General features: G+C 48.3%; 1 protein-coding gene across 4 annotated transcripts in view; it reads right to left on the minus strand.

The window, feature by feature from the left end:
- CRACD (capping protein inhibiting regulator of actin dynamics) overlaps positions 1-18,228 on the minus strand; it is a 281,450-nt gene that overhangs the window by 8,725 nt on the left and 254,497 nt on the right. For 3 of the 4 annotated variants that reach the window (XM_034958782.4, XM_034958785.3, XM_055111521.1), the window contains 4 exons: positions 14,162-14,326; positions 11,134-11,202; positions 8,491-8,673; positions 5,180-7,826 (listed from right to left, as the gene is read on the minus strand). In XM_034958782.4, the coding sequence (XP_034814673.2) occupies positions 5,180-7,826; positions 8,491-8,673; positions 11,134-11,202; positions 14,162-14,326 (3,064 nt within the window). The remainder of the gene's footprint in view (positions 1-5,179; positions 7,827-8,490; positions 8,674-11,133; positions 11,203-14,161; positions 14,327-18,228) is intronic. The other variant, XM_034958784.3, reaches the window with a different exon arrangement.

Consider the following 18,228-nt stretch of genomic DNA (forward strand, 5'->3'; position numbering starts at 1 on the left):
CTGTACAAAGAGAATTCATATTTATAATGAGCCTGGGGCACTGCAATATCCCTAAATCATCAAATAACGATTCAGTTATGATCTAACAGAGAAAATAAGACTGACACCTCTTAGAAGTATTTTAAAACAAAACTGAATTTGAAAGAGTTTTTGTTTCATCTTTAGTTAACCAGAAAATCAAAAAGAATTCATCACCTCAAACATTCTGCTTTACACTGAAACTTAACGAGTTTCTGTTTTTTACTCCAGGTCCCTGTAACACTTCTTTAGAAAACTTCTAAAAACCAAGTTGCCAAGATCTAAATGATTTCTATAGAAAGCTGTTATACCAAAGGGAATTCTGATTCTGGCTAAACACTGAATCTGAACTTGCTTGGGAAGGTCACTAAAACAACCAGCCAGTTTCCTGCCAACAACTTAGACTATTATTTACTGGAAGGGTCAAAATGCCTTTAAGTATTAGTAATGAAATTTATAATTGACTAATTTGAAAAAAGAAATCTCTGGGTAGGAGGAGGAGGGAAGATAGTGGTTGCAGTACTGGAACAGCTGAGTGCAATGTGGACGCAGTGGCCTTGGCGGGTCTCCTTCATCTCAGCATTTTACCCCAATCCCAGGTCCACACAAGTGCTTCTCTTGACACTTCTCAAAAATGGGAGAAGAAGAATAAAACCGTTTATCCTCCACAACTGCCTGCAGAACCTCAGAGACCAGCAGAAATCTACCAATACCAAAGAAAACTAAAAGACAGCAAAGACAAGATGTTGTATTTGGCAAAATTGGTAGGAGAAATGTCCACTGACCAGGCTTAGCTCAATTGGGATTCAGTGACAAAAAGGGACCCAAATCATTAAAGATGTTCTCTTAGAAGCACAAGACGTGGCAGTGAAAGACCACAATGTGGAATTCAGATCTGGTTTATATATAAACTGAGTCCACCTCAGGGGGAGGCCAGTGCCTGACAGGCTTCTGCTACCAAAGTAGAGGTTGCTTTGGGATCATGAAGGTTACTGCCATTATTTTATGAAGCTGGTGGAAGGGCCTCCCCACCTCCATGTGAGGCACCCAAGATGGCGAAGTCACCCATACCAAAGAGTATATATTCAGAAGCTTCAACACTGGACCATCACTCACACTATGATGGGGCTGTGATAACGGAAGATCACTTAGTCTAGGAAAGAACTCCTCCATGTGCCATCATTACCACTGTAGGGAGCAGGCAAGTCACTCAACTTTTCAGATACTGCTGTCCATGTCTGTAAGATGGAGCCAAGACTACCTACCTATCCGTGTGCTGTGAGCACCGAAGGAGACGATGCAAATAACTTTGTAAATGATGAAGCACAAAGGATGACTAGTGTTGAAATCATCCAAACACAGTAAAATCTCTTATTACAGTCAAGGTTTTGAAAGATAGTCAATTGCATCACCTATTTGAGGAGTTCAAAATTCCTAATTAAAAATGTATTTTGCTCCAATATAAACCCATTCTCTCTCATTCTAAACTCAGTGGACAGGCGTATCATAGTCCACCTGAGTTGCCTCCTCAAGTTCTGAGGAGATGAGCAAGGATCACAGGGTTCTAGTCACTACTCCCAAAGGGCATTCCTTGCAGAAAGGGATACTAAGCTATTTTTCTGTTTTATCCACCATAAGTACGTTAGAATTTCAGAATGAGATGCTAGGTGTAATGAAAGGTTTTTTTTTTTTTTTTTGAGGCTGGAGTCAGTGCACAATCTCTGCTCACTGCAACCTCTGCATCCTGGGTTCAAGCAATCCTCCTGCCTCAGCCTCCGAGTAGCTGGGATTACAGGTGCCCGCCACCACACCTGGCTAATTTTTGTATTTTTAGTAGAGACAGGGTTTCACCATGTCCAAGGCCAGGCTGGTCTTGAACTCCTTGCCTCAAGTGATCTGCCCGCCTTGGCTTCCCAAACCGTGGGATTATAGGTGTGAGCCACCGTGCCTGGCCTGAAAGTGTTTATAGTACAAGCACATGGGGATTATCATTGCTGTTTTAATCTCACCAGGTAGATTCAGAGTCAACACCCTACAAGTCTACATATTTGTCCTCACTGGCCCCAGCCTTGGCAATGCAGGCCTCTTTATAAAGCACTGGTCTCCAAAAATGGTTGCGTACGTCACAGGAAATGTGAGAGGCAATTCACTGGAGTTAAGAAAGAAAGATTAGAATTTCTATTTCTCTATTTTTAAATGTAAGGATAAAAACAAAATCAAGCTTTTTTTTTTTCCTTTTTTTGAGACAGGGTCTCACTCTGTCACCCAGGTTGGAGTGCAGTGGTGAGATCGCAGCTCACTGTAGCCTCGACCTACTAGGCTCAAGCAATCCTCCCACCTCAGCCTCCCAAGTAGATGGGACCACAGGTGTGTATCATGCCCAGCTAATTTTTGAATTTTTTGTAGAGACAGGGTTTTGCCACATTGCCAGGCTGGTCCTGAACTCCTGGTAGGCTCAAGCAATCTGCCCACCTCAGCCTCCCAAAGTGCTGGGATTACAGGTGTAAGCCACCACATCTGGCCAAAATCAAGCTTTTCTAATACTTAGTACCCTGACTGGCAGTGACCCCATAGCCCATATATTCAAAGGCCATGTAATAACAAATGGTATGTTTAAAGAATCTCCAGGGAAGCTGGGAAGGCTATGTGGGGCTGCATGTGGTGGGTGCTTTTTGTTCTCAGTGGTTCTTGAATTTAGCATATGGGAGGTTCTGCAGTTTGGCGAGTTTATATCTCCTTTTAACTAAATGATCCCTTCCACAATAGACAAATGGCATATGGCATAAAGAAAGTCCTGCAGACAATATACTACTAATAATACGAGTATGAGAAAATAACAGAGCTGAGGAACTCTTTGCCTGCTACTTCCGAAGAAATCATATCCAACAAGAAGCTGGCCAAAGAGAATAAAAAATAGCACCATGATTTGCAATTGCAGATTTAGATCCACTGTTGTTAAGTGTAAGTATAGCTGGTGCTCCAGGGGTTTTAGTTAACAATGATACTACATGTATACAATCAACAAATAAATTGCAGGTCCTTGCCTAACATTTTTATCCTGATGGGGTGTTCAGTCAAACAAATTTGGCCAGTCCTGGGCTACAGCAGCAAGCTGCATAACAAAACCCCAGTGAATGGAGAGAGTGATCCTTGCTTTCAGGCTATTTCTGTATCGAATCAGGAAAAATTCAAATAGCAGAGTGTGACAGCCCAGAATCTGTCCTCACTGGCTCCACTGGGAAAGAAAACAGGGACAGTGATAGATTTGGGGAGAAAATTATAATAATCAAGGGGACAGCCCTAAGAGAAGGAAGTGAGCAGAAGCATGACTTCTTTGGAGAAGGCAAGTGACATAGCAGACGAGGCTGTGAGAGAGACTTTGCAGATACTATGAAAGCCAGTGCCACAAACACTAGTGGCAAAACCAAAAACGGGCCCCTCATCCAGCAGGACAAACAGAAATCATTAGGGAGAAATGGTCTAGAAACTGCTGATCAACATGTCTGTCCAGAAAACCAGGCCAAGCAAGTGGACCATTTAAAAAAGGACAAGCTGGGTGCGGTGGCTCACACCTGTAGTCCCACCTACGAGGAGGCTTAGGCAGGAGGGATGCATGATCCCAGGAGTTCAAGACCAGCCTGGGCAACATAGCAAGACCCTGTCTCTAGATACTAACAATAATAAACAATAAAATAAAATAAGGATATATGGGGTCTTGTCTTCTGTAAAGGCAAGTAACCAGACCAACACTCCTCAGGAAACAAATCATTCCTCTGCAAAAACTGCCCCAAATCTAAATACTTGAACAAAGGAGAAAACAATCCCTCCTAAGAAAACCTCAGGGGACAATTTCTCTGGGAAATGTGAGTAACTTTTGGCTTTGACCCATACTTTACCTCCTATACTCTGCATAAGAGAAAAGAAAAAGTATTAGATGAAGGTTCTCTGGGGGCACAAAAGCTAATCCAACTGACAGCTTTGTTGGTCCAAACATTTAATCTGAAGAAACATCAGGGTCAGCCAGAGGTAAGGCTTGCTCCAAAATTTCTTTGTAGGAGGGCTCTGCAGTGGTGAGCTGGGAGAGGGTAGGGGGTGGGTGGGGGGATGGAGGGACCCAAGCTGCATTTGCAGAGCATTTTACATAAAATGGAGACAGTCAATTATCCCATAGAGAGGATCCATAGGTCTGATGGAGACACCTAAAGTCCCCTAAACTGCCATCATGGTGCCACTACTGCCCAGAAATACAGTGAAGACACTGGTAGGGGACACTCCAGTTTTATCATCACTGCGAGGCCCCCTCAAAATGGTTAATGACATCTTCAGTCATTGGGATTATTATTTCAATTTCTATTGCCAACCGAAAAGGCATTCATCTAACTGTTGGCACCTTTTATCGCTTGTGTAAATAAGTATCATTATCAAGAGTGAACTGCAGACACACTGCAGAGTTGGTCAGCATTTCCCAAATTTGAAAGAATGAGAAGTAACAAGGCTTACTATGAATCACGAGTGAGTGTCTTTCGGGAATCCCACACCAGCCTCTAATTAATGAAGGTGTGCCCAACACCAGCTCCACTGGCTACCTCTGGCGTTGGGCACTTCTGGTTCTAGCAGTGACGTAGTCAATGAGCTGGACAGAGGCAGACAAGGAGCGCAAGGACCACCTGGTGACCATCAAACAGACCATCCAGAGGCAAAACTCCTTATCTGGGGAATTCAGAATTAAACTTCCCTAGTATCTAACATAGGCATCTGGTTCCAGGCTTTTCAACTTTTATAACTAGAATTTCTAGACATCTCTGGAATGTCATGGCAAAACTCATTTTGCAACCCTTGCTGACATTAAGGCACCAAAATGTCCACAAATGTAATCATTTATCACGACCTACATGGCTAATGTGGCCCAAATTACCCTTCCAATTACCCTTAAGCTCTCGACTTAAGGTCCATAAATGCTCCTAAGGAAAATCCACCAGGGCACTCAGTCCTCTCACTGAGGCGCCCCACGGTTTTGTTCTGCAGCGTTCTAATAAAACTTTCCTTTTTCAAATCTGTATTGTTGGTAAATTATTCTCATGAACCTGCGTGTGGATCTCTTCTTGATGCCCTGGCCCTGACACCTCGGCTGGCAGCAGTTACCCACCCTGCAGCTACCCACCTTTCCTCCCGGCCTCGGGTGTTTGAGAAGGTTTCTCTTGCTGAGTGGCAGGCAGAGGTGGGGAAGCAGGTTTCCTCTCTGTCGCCTCTTCCTCCTCGTCCCTCTTCTGTCCCTTCCTTTCCTCGGGGCCTGGGGGCGAGGGTGGCCGGCGGTCACTGCTCTCCTGGTCCTCCCTGGACGGCTCACTTGGCTCTGGGTCCGGCCTCCCCGCTCGGCGAGACAGCAGCTCTACCAAGTAGGGCCTGCTCAGTTTGGAAAGTGGGGATGCTGGTGGGGTCTGACTGGTGGGCTTGGGAGCCAGTGCTGGCTTTTGTGCCAGTGGCATTTTGTTTGCTGCCTTGTCGTGCTCCAGAGCCGGGGTCTGGCTGCTGGCCAGTGGAGGCCCAGGGTGGGCCACAGGAACAGAGCGGCTGCTGGAAGGTTCAGCGGAGTCCCTCCGGGTGGAAGGGGCTTGCCTCCGCTCTTGGGGGAGGGATGGACCATGCTTGAGGGCCACACCCTCCATCTCTTTCTCTCCACGAGCGCTCCCCGCTGCAGGCGGCCCTGCATCCGCGCTGTCTCCGGTGCTGCTGTGCCTCTTCTTCTTCTTCTGTTCTGCCTGTTGGTCGCAGTTGAAGCGCAAGGAATAGTTGGTCCTTCTCAATTTTATTCCAAACGGTGAGGTTTTTTCCTCTCCACCTGGCATCACAGGGTCTGGCTTTGCTATCCCGTTTGCAGTCTCACTGTCCGACGAGGTCGTGAACTCTGTGTGGGCCACCACTTTCTGCGGAGGGTAAGGAAGGCTTGGGACAAGGAAAGACGGGAGGTCTTTGGCAAATTTGCATCCCTCGGTGGTGTCTGCGGGCTCCCGGTGCATCTCCGACTTCTCCGGACCCTTCCCGAGCTCGCGAACACCAGCAGGAGGAGGCTCGGGGGCTGTCTCTTCGCTGGGTCCCAGCATGGGTCTTTTTCGTATGCTTTCAGCTTCCGTGTTCTGTTTGGAGGTCTCCGTGCCACCATCAGAAAATTTCTGCCAGGCAGGCATAATAGAGAACTTTGCATTGACTGGCGGAGTCTTCCGTTGGTTCCCGCGGGAATCACACCGGCCCCTGGGAGTGGACTCATCACCGGGCCTCAACTGGTCCCTCTCGCTGCGCGGGTCACTCTCTGCGTTCTTCAGGATTCTGGACCGAATGGAAGCCCATTCTGCGAGTGCGGACGCGCTGCTGGGAGACTCCTGGGGGGGCTTAGCCTTCCCGCTGCCCGCCCGCGCGTCGCCGGGGCCTCGGGGAGGGTTCTCCCCAGCTGGGGCGTCCGCGTGCTTCTTCTCCTCCAAGCCCAGGAGGGACTTGCACGCGGTGTCCTTGATCTGGCTCAGGTTGACTGCCGGGCCACAGAGCTGCGCGCCCGTGACCAGAATGGCGGTGTGGGGAACGCTCAGGGACGACGGTAGGGCGTGCTGGACTGGGCTGGCTTTGGGGGCCTTTGGTTCCTGGGGAGCAGCGGTGAGCCCCGTGTCCTTTGCGGGCGTCACGGGGCTCAGGTTGACTTTGGGAAAGAGAATCTGCTTCCCTCCGGAGGACACCTGGAACGTGTAGGGCCGGGGCATGGTCTGTCTCTCGTCCACCTCCTGCCACCGCAGCTCCTCCACCTTGCGGCCTTGTTCAAGGGCGGCGGCTTCTTTCCTCTCCACCGGAGGCTGCGCGGCTTCCACCGGCCCCTCTTGTTTCAGGAGAGGCTCCGTGTCCCCTTCTTCTCTCTTTTCCTCGGGCCCAGGACGATCGGCCCCCTGGAAATCCCCGCTCCTTCCCTGCTGCTCTCTTCGCCGCTCGGCCTCTGGGTTCTGCTCCTCGCAAATGCCTGGCTCCTCGGAGTGTTCTCTTTGTCCTTCGGGTTTCAGGCGTTCCTGGTCTTCGAGCCTCTCCTCAAAGTCGTTCAGAAGCTCACTGAGCTGCCCCCTCCAGTCCTCCAGGTGCGCCTGGCCCTCCTCCTCCTCTTCCCCCAGATCCTCCTCCTCCGCGCCCCGCCGGCCCTCCCCAGTCTCCTCCAACGCCTCGGGCGGCCCCTGCACCTCCGCCTCCTGCTGTTCCAGCTCTTCCCATCCCTCAGCCTCCTCCTCCTCCTGCCTTTTGAGCTCCTCCGCGCATCTTCCTTCCTCCTCCTCCTGCCGCCTCCGCTCCTCCAGCCTGGCGTCCTCCTCCAGCCGCCGCCTCTCCTCCGCTTGGGCCTGGGCCTGCAGACGCCTTCGCTCCTCCTCGGCCTCCAGGCGCTCGCGCTCCTCACGCTCCCTCCGCTCCGCGTCCTCCCAACCTGGCGCTTCCAGGCTCCGCTGCTGCTCTTCCCGCGGCGCCCTTTCCGCCTCTAGAGGCGGCTCCTGCCCCTCGCCCTCCTCCTCCAAGAGCTCCTGCCTTCTGTTCTCTTCCCAAAGCCTCCTCTCCAGCGCCTGCAGCCTCTGCTCCTCTAGGCGTCTCTTCTCGGCTGCTTCCGCCTTTTGCCGCTTGCACTTGGCCTCCAGTTCTCGCCAGTAGTCTTCTTGGCGTCTTCTCTCTTCCTCGGAATCCAGCGGATTGGGTTCCTCTTCGTGCCACGTTGGCTTGTCCTCGCCTGGGTGTCCGTTCTGGTCCAGGGAGGGCCGACTCTCAAGGCCGCCTTGCTCATGTTGTGGATCCTAACATTGGAAAGGAAAACACAATTAGCCTTTTGCTTTCTCCACCCACAGTCGTTCCTTTTCCTATTCACAGTGCCAGCAACCCTCTTAATTTCTCAAGAACACCTGGAAGCAGGTATTCTCAAGTTCAGGGATAGCTAAACTCAGGCATCGGTCACCCCACGCAAGACTCTGTCGTGGGAATGGAGAAAAGGACGTGTATTCTGTTTCCGCGCCCCCCTCCCCACCAGCTCCTTTATTTGTCATTCCCTAATTCCTTTGCTTAATATGAACAAACGAGGAAAACCAATATTCAAGCATTAGATAGATGAGCAAAAAGAGACTTGGACTTCATTAATGTCCCCTGGAGCTTGTGATTTGGAAGCCTATCCTAGTCAAACTGAGGGAGCATTGGCTAAACCACTTTTCCACTGCAAAGCAAACACAACGGGTCTGGAGCCCCTCAAAAGGCAACCGCTCCCTCTGAGGTCCACCAGCCTCATGCCAGAAAGGGCGAGGAAAGTAAACAGGCCTGTGTATTCCCCAACACCGCCACACACTCAAGTTCCCGATGGGGAGACACTCAGGTCTTTACATGGCTCCACCCCAATGCCAACCCACTTGTAGAATTAGTGCCCAGTAGGCAAGGGCACCTGCCTGGTCAGCCCGTGCAGGCTCTACACACCTGGGCAAGGCGCCTGTGCTTCTTTGACACCCTCTGTTTTTTTGGCTTAACAGCCAGCTTGTGCTTGGCGGCACTGTTGTCCAGGCGAGCGATGGCCAGGGGGATGGCATCTAAGTTGACACTTTCGATGGTGCCAGCAGAAGAGAAGTGCCTTTTTGGCCGAGACGGTTTAACGGGAGCAACCTGTAGGGGAGATTAAAATAGAAAGTCAGTTGGGATCAGAAGACAACCTGCAGGGAATCGCAGAACGGTAGCACTCGTTCCAGTGTGCGCCTCGCCCAGCCTGGCCCAGGGAATGCAGGTGAGCAGAGGGAACTCCTCAGAAAATGAAATGAACACCCGTTTTGGAACCAAAGGACATTGACTATTTGTTCTGCCAGCGTCCACTGGTATTAACTTGTAAAAGTCATATAACTTTGAGGAACTAATTTTCCTACTTTGACTAATATGAGGTTCAGAGTAGCTCCAAGATTAGCAAAACATAGCCAGGAGGCCAAATACTGCCCACAGCCTGTTTTGGAGAATCAGAGTTTTACCGGGCCACAGCTACACCCATTGTCTTTGGTTGCTTTTTGTGCTATGAAGGAAGAGTGGCACAAAGGAGAGTACTTGTAGCTTCATGTTACAAAGCCTAAAATAATGAGTAGTTTGCTGACCCCTGGCCTAGATCACCTCTGTGCTAAGAACTGTTAAACTCTCAGACACTGCATATATGCCTCAGCTCCTACACAGGACTTAGTCCCTTTGAGGCTGGGAGTGTGTCTTTTTTCATCTTTGTATGGGTCCCCTTTACACCCACGTAGCAAACCTCATTTGGTCAGTGCTCAATAAATATCTGTTGAAGGAATAAAGGAAAATAAAGTATAGCATCTATACCTGGAACACGAAATTCCTGATCGACAAAAATGTTTTGGTATGGCTGGGTGCGATGGCTCACACCTGTAATCCCAGCACTTTGGGAGGCTGAAGCGGGCAGATCACTTGAGGCCAGGAGTTCGAGACCAGTCTGGCCAACATGGCAAAACCCCATCTCTACTAAACACTTTAAAAATAAATTAGCCAGGTGTGGTGGTGCACACCTGTAATCCCAGCTGGGGAGGCTGATGCATGAGAATTGCTTGAACCCAGGATGCGGAGGTTGCAGTGAGCTGAGATCGCTAGGCTGCACTCTAGCCTAGCCCACAAAGCAAGACTCTGTCACACACACACAAAAGTTTTGGTACAATCGCTCCAAAGAAGTCTCAGGGTACTGACTGCACTGAGAAGATAAAAGGAAGAGGGACCTGATGAGAAAAATGAGCGGCAAAAATCTGCCACCGGGACAAGTGCGGTTCTTCAAAGGATGAATTGTGGAATGGCCTGCAGCTCTAGAATACAGATGCAATCACTAAAAAAAAACACAACCTCAGATGAAGGGTAGATTTGGAAAGATCAGAGAGATCGTGACACAGCCCGAACCCAGAGGCCACACTGAATCAGAAGGTAGGACACCACGCCTGTACCTACAGAGAATTCACAGGCTGGCAGCAAGCAAAGGGCTCCTGCTAGAGTGCGGCAGGGGGTGCGGCACTATGCCAGCAGCTCCGATGTGGCCAGGGTTTATTTGTTTGTTCCTGCTGTAGGCATGGAGTGGTGAGGTTTAGCAGATGGGCTTGCTTTTTGCAATTATCTTCTATATGCACAAAAGATGAAAGACCAAGCAGCTAGCTCTAACAGCAAAATGGATGCTTAGTATATATTAATTTATGACAAGAAGCACAGAAAAATCAAGCTTTGGCCTTCTAGCTTTCATTTATTTATGGTTATCTTTATAATGGGCATGAGATTCTAAGCTATTGCTGAATGAAACATTTGTTTCCATCCCCTAATAGATGCATGAGAAAAAGGAGTCGGAGCCAAATGTGACAGATTGAAGACATAGATAAGCACTTGATGCTGAGATTTAAGTGCTGTGCTTTGTTTCTAGCTATCCCAGCTGGCTTCCTCATTGTCTGGGCGGCAGCACTGTCTTGAGCCATCCCCTTCTTCAGGAGCAGATCCTGCTTCCTATACTGTCTGCCAGGACTTGGGAGGATGCCTGGCCCCTTGTGCAGATGAAAGGTCCTCAATGGGGCAGATTGGCTCCTACAGAAGAGGTGCCCGGGGAGAAGAGTCCACAGGGTTCTTACACTCCTGCAGGTAAAGTCCCAGGTTTAAAAAAAAGGACACAGAAAAGTTTAAAAAACAACATAAAAGTAGAGAAATGCTAAAGTGCTTTTTTGTTTTGTTTTTGTTTTGCTTCTCTAAATATAAGAGGACTCATTTCCTTACAGACTGGATATTCTGGAATGCCTTTTTCAATCAATTAACAGGATCTTGAAGTACATGATCCTTTGAGGAAAGCTACCAACTTCTAGGACCCCAAACACAGGCATGCTGGGAGTATGGCCAGTTTTCAGAGCAGAGTTCAGTTCCAGCAGTTGCCTTGCCATGGAAACAGATGCTCCAACATCTGTCACTAGTGGCATTCTGAAGGAATTTAAATATATGAAGGCAACATTTATGAATGGAAAATGAGGCAGCAGGTCGCAAAAAAAAGGGGGGGGGGCAAGATGAAAGTTAAGTAAGGAAAGAAGCTAAATAAATAAGTTCAAATCATATTACCTTCTCTTCCATCTCACTTCCAGCTCCAGGGAGATTCAGAGGACTTAGAGAACTTGGTGTATCACTGGACTGGAACAGTAAGAGAGCATTCAAGTCAAAGGCCTGAACAGGAAGTTCTGGGCAAATAACCAGACACTGTCTGTGCCTGGGTAGGGTCACCCCCTCCTCTACACAGGGGTGCAGCTGGCCTCAGAGAGCCAGCAGGTGTCCCAGTGGAGACTATGCTAATATCCAAACTCCACCAGCACTACCTGAGACACAGAGGGTGCACCAGCCACTCCCCGAGTTCAATGTGTTTCCCACCTGGGTAGTCCCCAGTCTCGGTCATTTGTGTTTTTCTCCACTGCCTGACAGAATGTGAGTAGCTCAACAGCCACTTTCCCTGGGGTGCAGGGCTGTGTCTCATACATGGCCTCCAACCTCAATGCTTTTGGCCTTGCTGGCTGCCTCTGCCCCTTCTCCAGCCACACCTCCCCCATCTAGGCAATGAGTGAGAAGAAGGCCTACCAACTCCACATGCAAAGAGCTGGGCTGAGATGGTGAAAGACCAGGGAGGGGCCAAGAAAACAGCAGAAAGGGAGAAGAAAAAGGCTAAAGATTCACACCCCCATGTCCTAGGCATGCCCAGGAGACCCCCAGAGGTCATTTGTACCTTTCATATGGCCCACTATGCCTCCTATAGTGGTATCTTCTTTTTCTTTTTTTTTTTTTGAGACAGGGTCTCACTTTGTCTCCCAGGCTGGAGTACAGCTGTACAATCACAGCTCACTGTAGCCTAGAACTCCTGGGCTCAAGCCTCAGCCACTCAGGTAGCTGGGACTAGAGGCATGTGCCACGTCTGGCTAACTTTTTACGTTATAAATATATATTTTTTTGAGACAAAGTCTTGCTCTGTCACCCAGTCTGGAGTACAGTGGCGTGATCTCAGCTCACTGCAACCTCTGCCTCCTGGCTTCAAGCTATTCTCCAGCCTCAACCTCCCGAGTAGCTGGGATTACAGGCATGCGCCACCGCATCCAGCTAATTTTTGTATTTTTAGTAGAGATGGGGTTTCACCATATTGGCCAGGCTGATCTCGAACTCCTGACCTCAGGTGATCCGCCCACCTCGGCCTCCCAAAGTGCTGGGATTACAGGCGTGAGCCACCACGCCCAGCCTATTTTATAATTTTTGTAGAGATGAGGTCTCTACAAAATGTTGCCCAGGTTGTTCTCAAACTCCTGGCATCAAGTGATCCTCCCACCTCAGCCTCACAAAGTGCTGGCATTATAGGTATGAGCCATACTGCCTGGCCCCTGCGATACCATCTATCCTGTATTGCCATTTCTTACAAAAGAGTCTTTTCTTCCCTTCCAGAGCAACCATGTCAGCTTGCCCTACCTCCGTCTGTTCTCCACACCACACTTAGAAGAATCTTCAGAAAATACAAATCAGATTATGTCACTGCTCTGCTTAAAATTACTCAGAGGCTTCCTATTATCTTCCAAATAGAATTCACCCTTTTCCCATGGTCTATACAATCCGGCTTGGCACCTCTCTCTACCCTCCCCTTGCCCCCACTAGGGTCCTGCTACACTCCTCACCCAAATAAGAGACCTCTCCACCACCAAGTTACTCACTTTTCCATTACCCTGTTTTATTTTCTGTGCAGCCAGCATTTTTCTTGATCTGAAATGATTCTATTTATATATTGGTTGACTTGTTTGTTGTTTGTTACACCCTCTCATTAGGGTGTAAACTACAGAGGTGGGGGGCCCCTTGTAGAATCTTGCTCACCTCTGTAATACCCATATCTGAGACAGAGCCTGCTGAACAAACAATGCCCCAGGCCACAGTGCCCAGCACTTATGAGCTCATCAATAACTGTGAGGACATTGGCTTCAGATCTCAGGATACCCCTGCACCAAGGCGATGGCTGTTGCTTCTGCCTAGCACTGGAGAGGTTGGGAAGAGCAATTTTAGAGCTGCCGGGAGAGATGGGCCCATCCCTGCTTGACCTACCACACAAAGGGTGTCAATGCATGGGTGCCAGGTGTCACAATGGGCAACAGGGGAGGAATGTCCTTTTTCACATCCCTTCCTCACTTGCCTCTGCAAATCACTCGTCTTTCTCACTACTCTCATGACACATCAGTTGATAATGCATGATTTCTTCTGAGACATGCCCATTTTAATAACACCCAACAAAATTCCAGGGGTCTTGATAGGCAGAGCCTAGAGAATGGGGTTTTTTTTGTTTGTTTTTTCATTTTTTTTTTTAAAGTGAAACCCCAGTGCCTCACCTAGAGAATTCCTGACTCGCTACTGGTTGGACTTTGCTCCTTTTTCCCTAAGAGGTCTAAGGGCATCTTTTCTGCTGCTTTGGAAGAACTCTCATTTCAGGATATGCTCAAAGTGTCAAGAGATCAAATTTAGACAGGATGGTGCTGGAATGTGACTTTCTTTCCAGACTAGGTACTCTTCAAGTTGGCCTGTTTGATGTCTTCTATCTCACGGAGCCCCTACGCATTTCTTTTTTCATTTCCCTTTAAATTAGTCCACTTGGACAAATAATTAGGCAGTACTGCAAAGCAGGCAGTGGCTCAGTCCTAGGGAGACAAAGATGTGTCAGACCCAGTTTGTTCTCAAGGAATCCCATGTTTAGAGATGGAGAGAAAACAGTTACATGGACATAGATAGGGAGAACAGATGTGTAAAAAATGGTAAAGACACACAGCAAAGGCACAAGAAGACAGTACAGCTTGGGGTGAGGCCAGGTACGGCTTCCCAGAAGAGGTAGGCATAAGCCTTGAAGGGTAAGTGAAAGACACTGGGAAGACCGCCTGCAAAGGGCTTGTCTCCTCTTCCTCCCCGTCCTCTTCACTGGCTACAGGTCAGGACACCTGCCAGGAAGTGCCCTCAAGCCCTGAGCTACTCATCAGAAAAGCTCCTCCCTCTAATTCCCCTGCTGCAGACCCCAGGGTTACTGGAGGCCCAATGTCCTGCCCTGGTTTATGAGCAATCAAGTCATTCCCTGGAGGAGACTTACCTTGTTCTCTGCGTCTGAGAGGATGATGTCCTGCTGAGTCACAATTTCCATGGGACTGGTCAGGAACAGATCCTCTTCTAAGCTAGCCTCTCCACTGTTTGCCTTATTCATGGGAATGGCATTGGGTGACCACTGCCCAAACTTGATATTCTTGCCCAACTGTTGCTGGAGAGAAACAGAAGAAAGACATTCTGAAGCAGTGAAGCAGTTCACAACCACCACAACCAGGTTCTCCAGCATGTCTAGTGAGCACTGAGGCATACCTTGTGCACAACTGATTTCTAGACTCAACACCATGCCAGGAAACCATGATGCCATCCTGTAATAAGTTAATTTGTTTTCCACTTTCTTTTCTTTTCTTTTTTTTTCTTTCCCACCTTCAAGCCATGAGCTTTTTCATCCAGCCACCTCTTTCATGGAGATCCCAACATTTCCCAGTGGGCATTGTGGCCACATTTTCTGAACCAAAAGTTGGGATATATGTTATGACAAAAATTTTTGATTAACCTATAAATTCATTTACATAAAAAGTCTCTTAAAAGTGCAAAAGAAATTATAGAAAACAGTTACATGAAATGTAGGAACCACTGAGGGAAATCAAGACCCTAAAGGTTGGTGCAACTGTCCAGCCCCTTTGGGACATATTCACTTTGAAGATTTATACTTCTGCAGCCTTCCTCACCAGCCCTTAGCTTCAGACCCCAAACCAGAACATTGCATTCTGCCACACTGGGTCACTGCCAAGGCAAAGAAGGCCCCAGAGCCAGCAAGTCTTTCCATGATCAATACTAAAACCCTATAAAGGATAGGAACAATCTGGACATCCTCTTTGCCTTGCTGTGGCCACCTAACCGTGACAAAGGAGACAGAGGAACCAAATGGGGAAAAGCCAGGGAGGGACTGATTACTGGTGAGTGGTGGCTAAAAGGACAGGGAAAAGGGAGGGGAAAATGGGGTAGAAATTAGGAAGATTAAATAGTATTTGCAAGTAGAGGAAGGCCAGATTAGAAAAGCAAAAATGTCTCCAGAAGTTGCCCAAAGTCCCCTGGGGGGTAAAATTGCCCCCAGCTGAGAACCACTGCTCTAGACCTAGGTCCTTGGGTTACATAGTCATTATATTCCTCAAAGAATATATTTTCTGAAATGTTCATCTTTCTCTGTTTGTTTGTTTGTTTGTTTGAGACAGGGTCTCGCTCTGTTGCCCAGGCTGGAGTGCAGTGGCCCAATTTTGGCTCATTGCAACCTTGAATTCCCAGGTTCAGACGATTCTCCCATGCTCAGGTGATCCTCCCACCTCAGCCTTCCAAGTATCTGGGACTACAGGTGTGCACCACCACAGCCAGCTAACTTTTGTATTTTTTGTAGAGATGGGGTTTCAACAAGTTGCCCAGGCTGGTCTCAAACTCCTGGTCTCAAGCAATCCGCCCACCTCGGCCTCCCAAAGTGCTGGGATTACAGGCATGAGCCACCGCACCTGGCCTGATATTTATCTCTAATCTGGCTAATATTTAATCCCACAGAGCTGCAAAAAGCCATAGCAATCACCTACTCCAAACCCCTCACTTTGCAAAAAATGTCTGAGGCCCAGTGGAGAGAGGTGACTGGCCCAAGCTTATGGAAAGAATGAGTGGCTCAAAAGGAATCTGGACTCAGGTCTTTTAAAAATAACATTCAGTGTTGTTTTCATTGTACTCCACTGGTGCTCATAAATTTGACTTTGTACTTCTTTCTTCCAGGGGCAGAAATAAAGAGGCAGAGTATTTCTAATACTTCAATGATGTTCCCTGGCGGAAGAATCCCTTGAGGGAAATGTCTTCTCTCCCTTTGAACTCAGCAGTACCAAATCCACCCACGTTTGCCCAGCTCCCCCTCAGCCTTGCACAGTGGGCAGTGAGACTGCAGAGATATAACAGAGATAAGCCCAAGGGTCCCCTCCACATGCCCCCTGGGGACCCCAGCATGCCAAGTCAGGAGCACAGCCAGGCAAGGGCTTGTATACCTGGCTCTCCCAGCCTCACAGGACAGGAGCACACATGAAAAGCCAAGTTCAGCAAGGGAAGTACAGCGTCAGCAGCCTGGAAGTGTTGTGGGGAGGAGAAGGCTGAAAAGGGTGTCTTCTAAAAACAAGTCCAACAGGAAGTGGCAGGTAGTATCTACTCTAAGCAAATCAATAAGCAGGCATGGTTAGAACAGCCAATGGATGGAGTTAGACAAGAGGACATGAAATAACAAGGTAACAGGCCCATCTCACCCTGCAGCCTTGGGAGAGGGGGTGGGGACCTGTGCAGAAGAATGGTTCCTGTGTCCGCCCAGCCCAGCCTTCTCTAGGAGTGTTGGCCAAGAACTGGAAACTGTTCTAAATCCCCTTAGATTGAGACATCTCCTGTTGGGAGGGTCTGCTTTTTACCAATGCTGAGATGAGGACATTTCTTGTGCTTACAGTGGAAAGGATAATTCCTTTTTTTTTTTTTTTTCTGAGACAGGGTCTCTTTCTGTCGCACAGGCTAGAGTGCAGTGGCATGATCATAGCTCACTGCAGCCTCGATGTCCTGGGCTCAAGTGATCCTCCTGCCTTAGCCTCCCAAGTAGCTAGGACCACATGCATCGACCACCACACCTGGCTAATTTTCAGATTTTTTTGTAGAGACGGGGTCTCACCATGATGCCCAGGCTCGTCTCAAACTCCTGGGCTCAACTGATCCTCCTGCATTAGGCTCCCAAGGTGCTGGGATTACAGGTATGAACCACTGCACCCAGCTGGAAAGGATAATTCTTTAATGAATTTCCAAGGAGGACCTGGCCTAACACTCTAATACCATTAAATTAGGATTTTTGCCATCATCACACACACAAAAATTGAATATACTTAAACTTTACTTCATTTTAAATGTTTTAAATTAAATTTTATTTTTTTAGAGTTGGGGTCTCCTTCTGTTGCCCAGGCTAAAGTGCAGTAGTGCCATCATAGCTCACTGCAGCCTCAAACTCCTGGGCTCAAGGAATTCTCCCACCTCAGCCTCCTAAATAGGTGGGACTACAGATGCACACCACCATGCCCAACTAATTTTTAAAATTTTTGTAGAGTTGGGTGGGGTCTTGCTATGTTGCTCAGGCTGGTCGGGAACTCCTAGACTCAAGCAGTCCTCCTGCCTCCGCCTCCCGAAGTGCTGGCATTACAGGCATGAGCCATCACACCTGGCCTGTTTTACTTCATTAGGGCCCTTGTTATAATACTCATGTTGGTCCATCCTGATGCTTAAGAGACAAAAAAAGAATAAGGCAAAATGTAATCACAGTCTGAATTGAAATAATGTCCAAAGATGGAATGACTATTATATCTACAAACAGAAAAGAGAACATGGAAAGGAAAAAAAAAAAAAAGGAATAAGAACAGGAAAAAGAAAGTGCCTGGTACAAAGCAGAGAAATGAAAAGAGTAATGTTAGGAAGTGAAGTTGAGAATTAAAGAGGCAATTCGAGAGGAAGGGACAGGGAACAGAGAAAATGCATCGGCAAGAAGAGGGAGCAGGGCCCAGGAAGAGCAGACCAGCTGCAGTTACAACAGCTGGGGGATGTTGGCAGGGGAGGGCAGAGGGAGAAGAGGCAGAGGGAGGGAGGGAAGCAGAATGTATCTATCATGTATGTCACAGATATGTTCATCCTGGCAAAATCAGCATCATGCTGTTGCCTTTTAGAATGAAAGTGTGCATCTTAGTAAAGAAGCTGACTTGAAATCCCCCCAGAGAAAACAAACTCAGGCTGGTGGCTGGGGAACTTAGGAAGAGAAACTGAGATGAAAGAGGAGAATGGTGGCTGTGATGAAGAGGAGGGCTACAGTTTCTATGTCCAGACGAAGCACTGTCCTCGAAGACATGCCCTACAGCCATCTGGGATGAGACAGTGGACCCAGGCCAGGGCAGGACTCAGGGTCCGAGGCATGGTGCTCAATCCTCAGGTACCCAAGGCCAAGGCCTCGCCCCTACAGGCTCTCCCTGTGGTACCTCCTCTGAATGCTTCCTTCAGCCAACTCAGAGGAGACTGGCTGTTAGGACATTTTGTGTGATTTAT

The sequence above is a fragment of the Pan paniscus genome, chromosome 3 (genome assembly GCF_029289425.2).
Source record: "Pan paniscus chromosome 3, NHGRI_mPanPan1-v2.0_pri, whole genome shotgun sequence".
Classification (NCBI taxonomy): domain Eukaryota; kingdom Metazoa; phylum Chordata; class Mammalia; order Primates; family Hominidae; genus Pan; species Pan paniscus.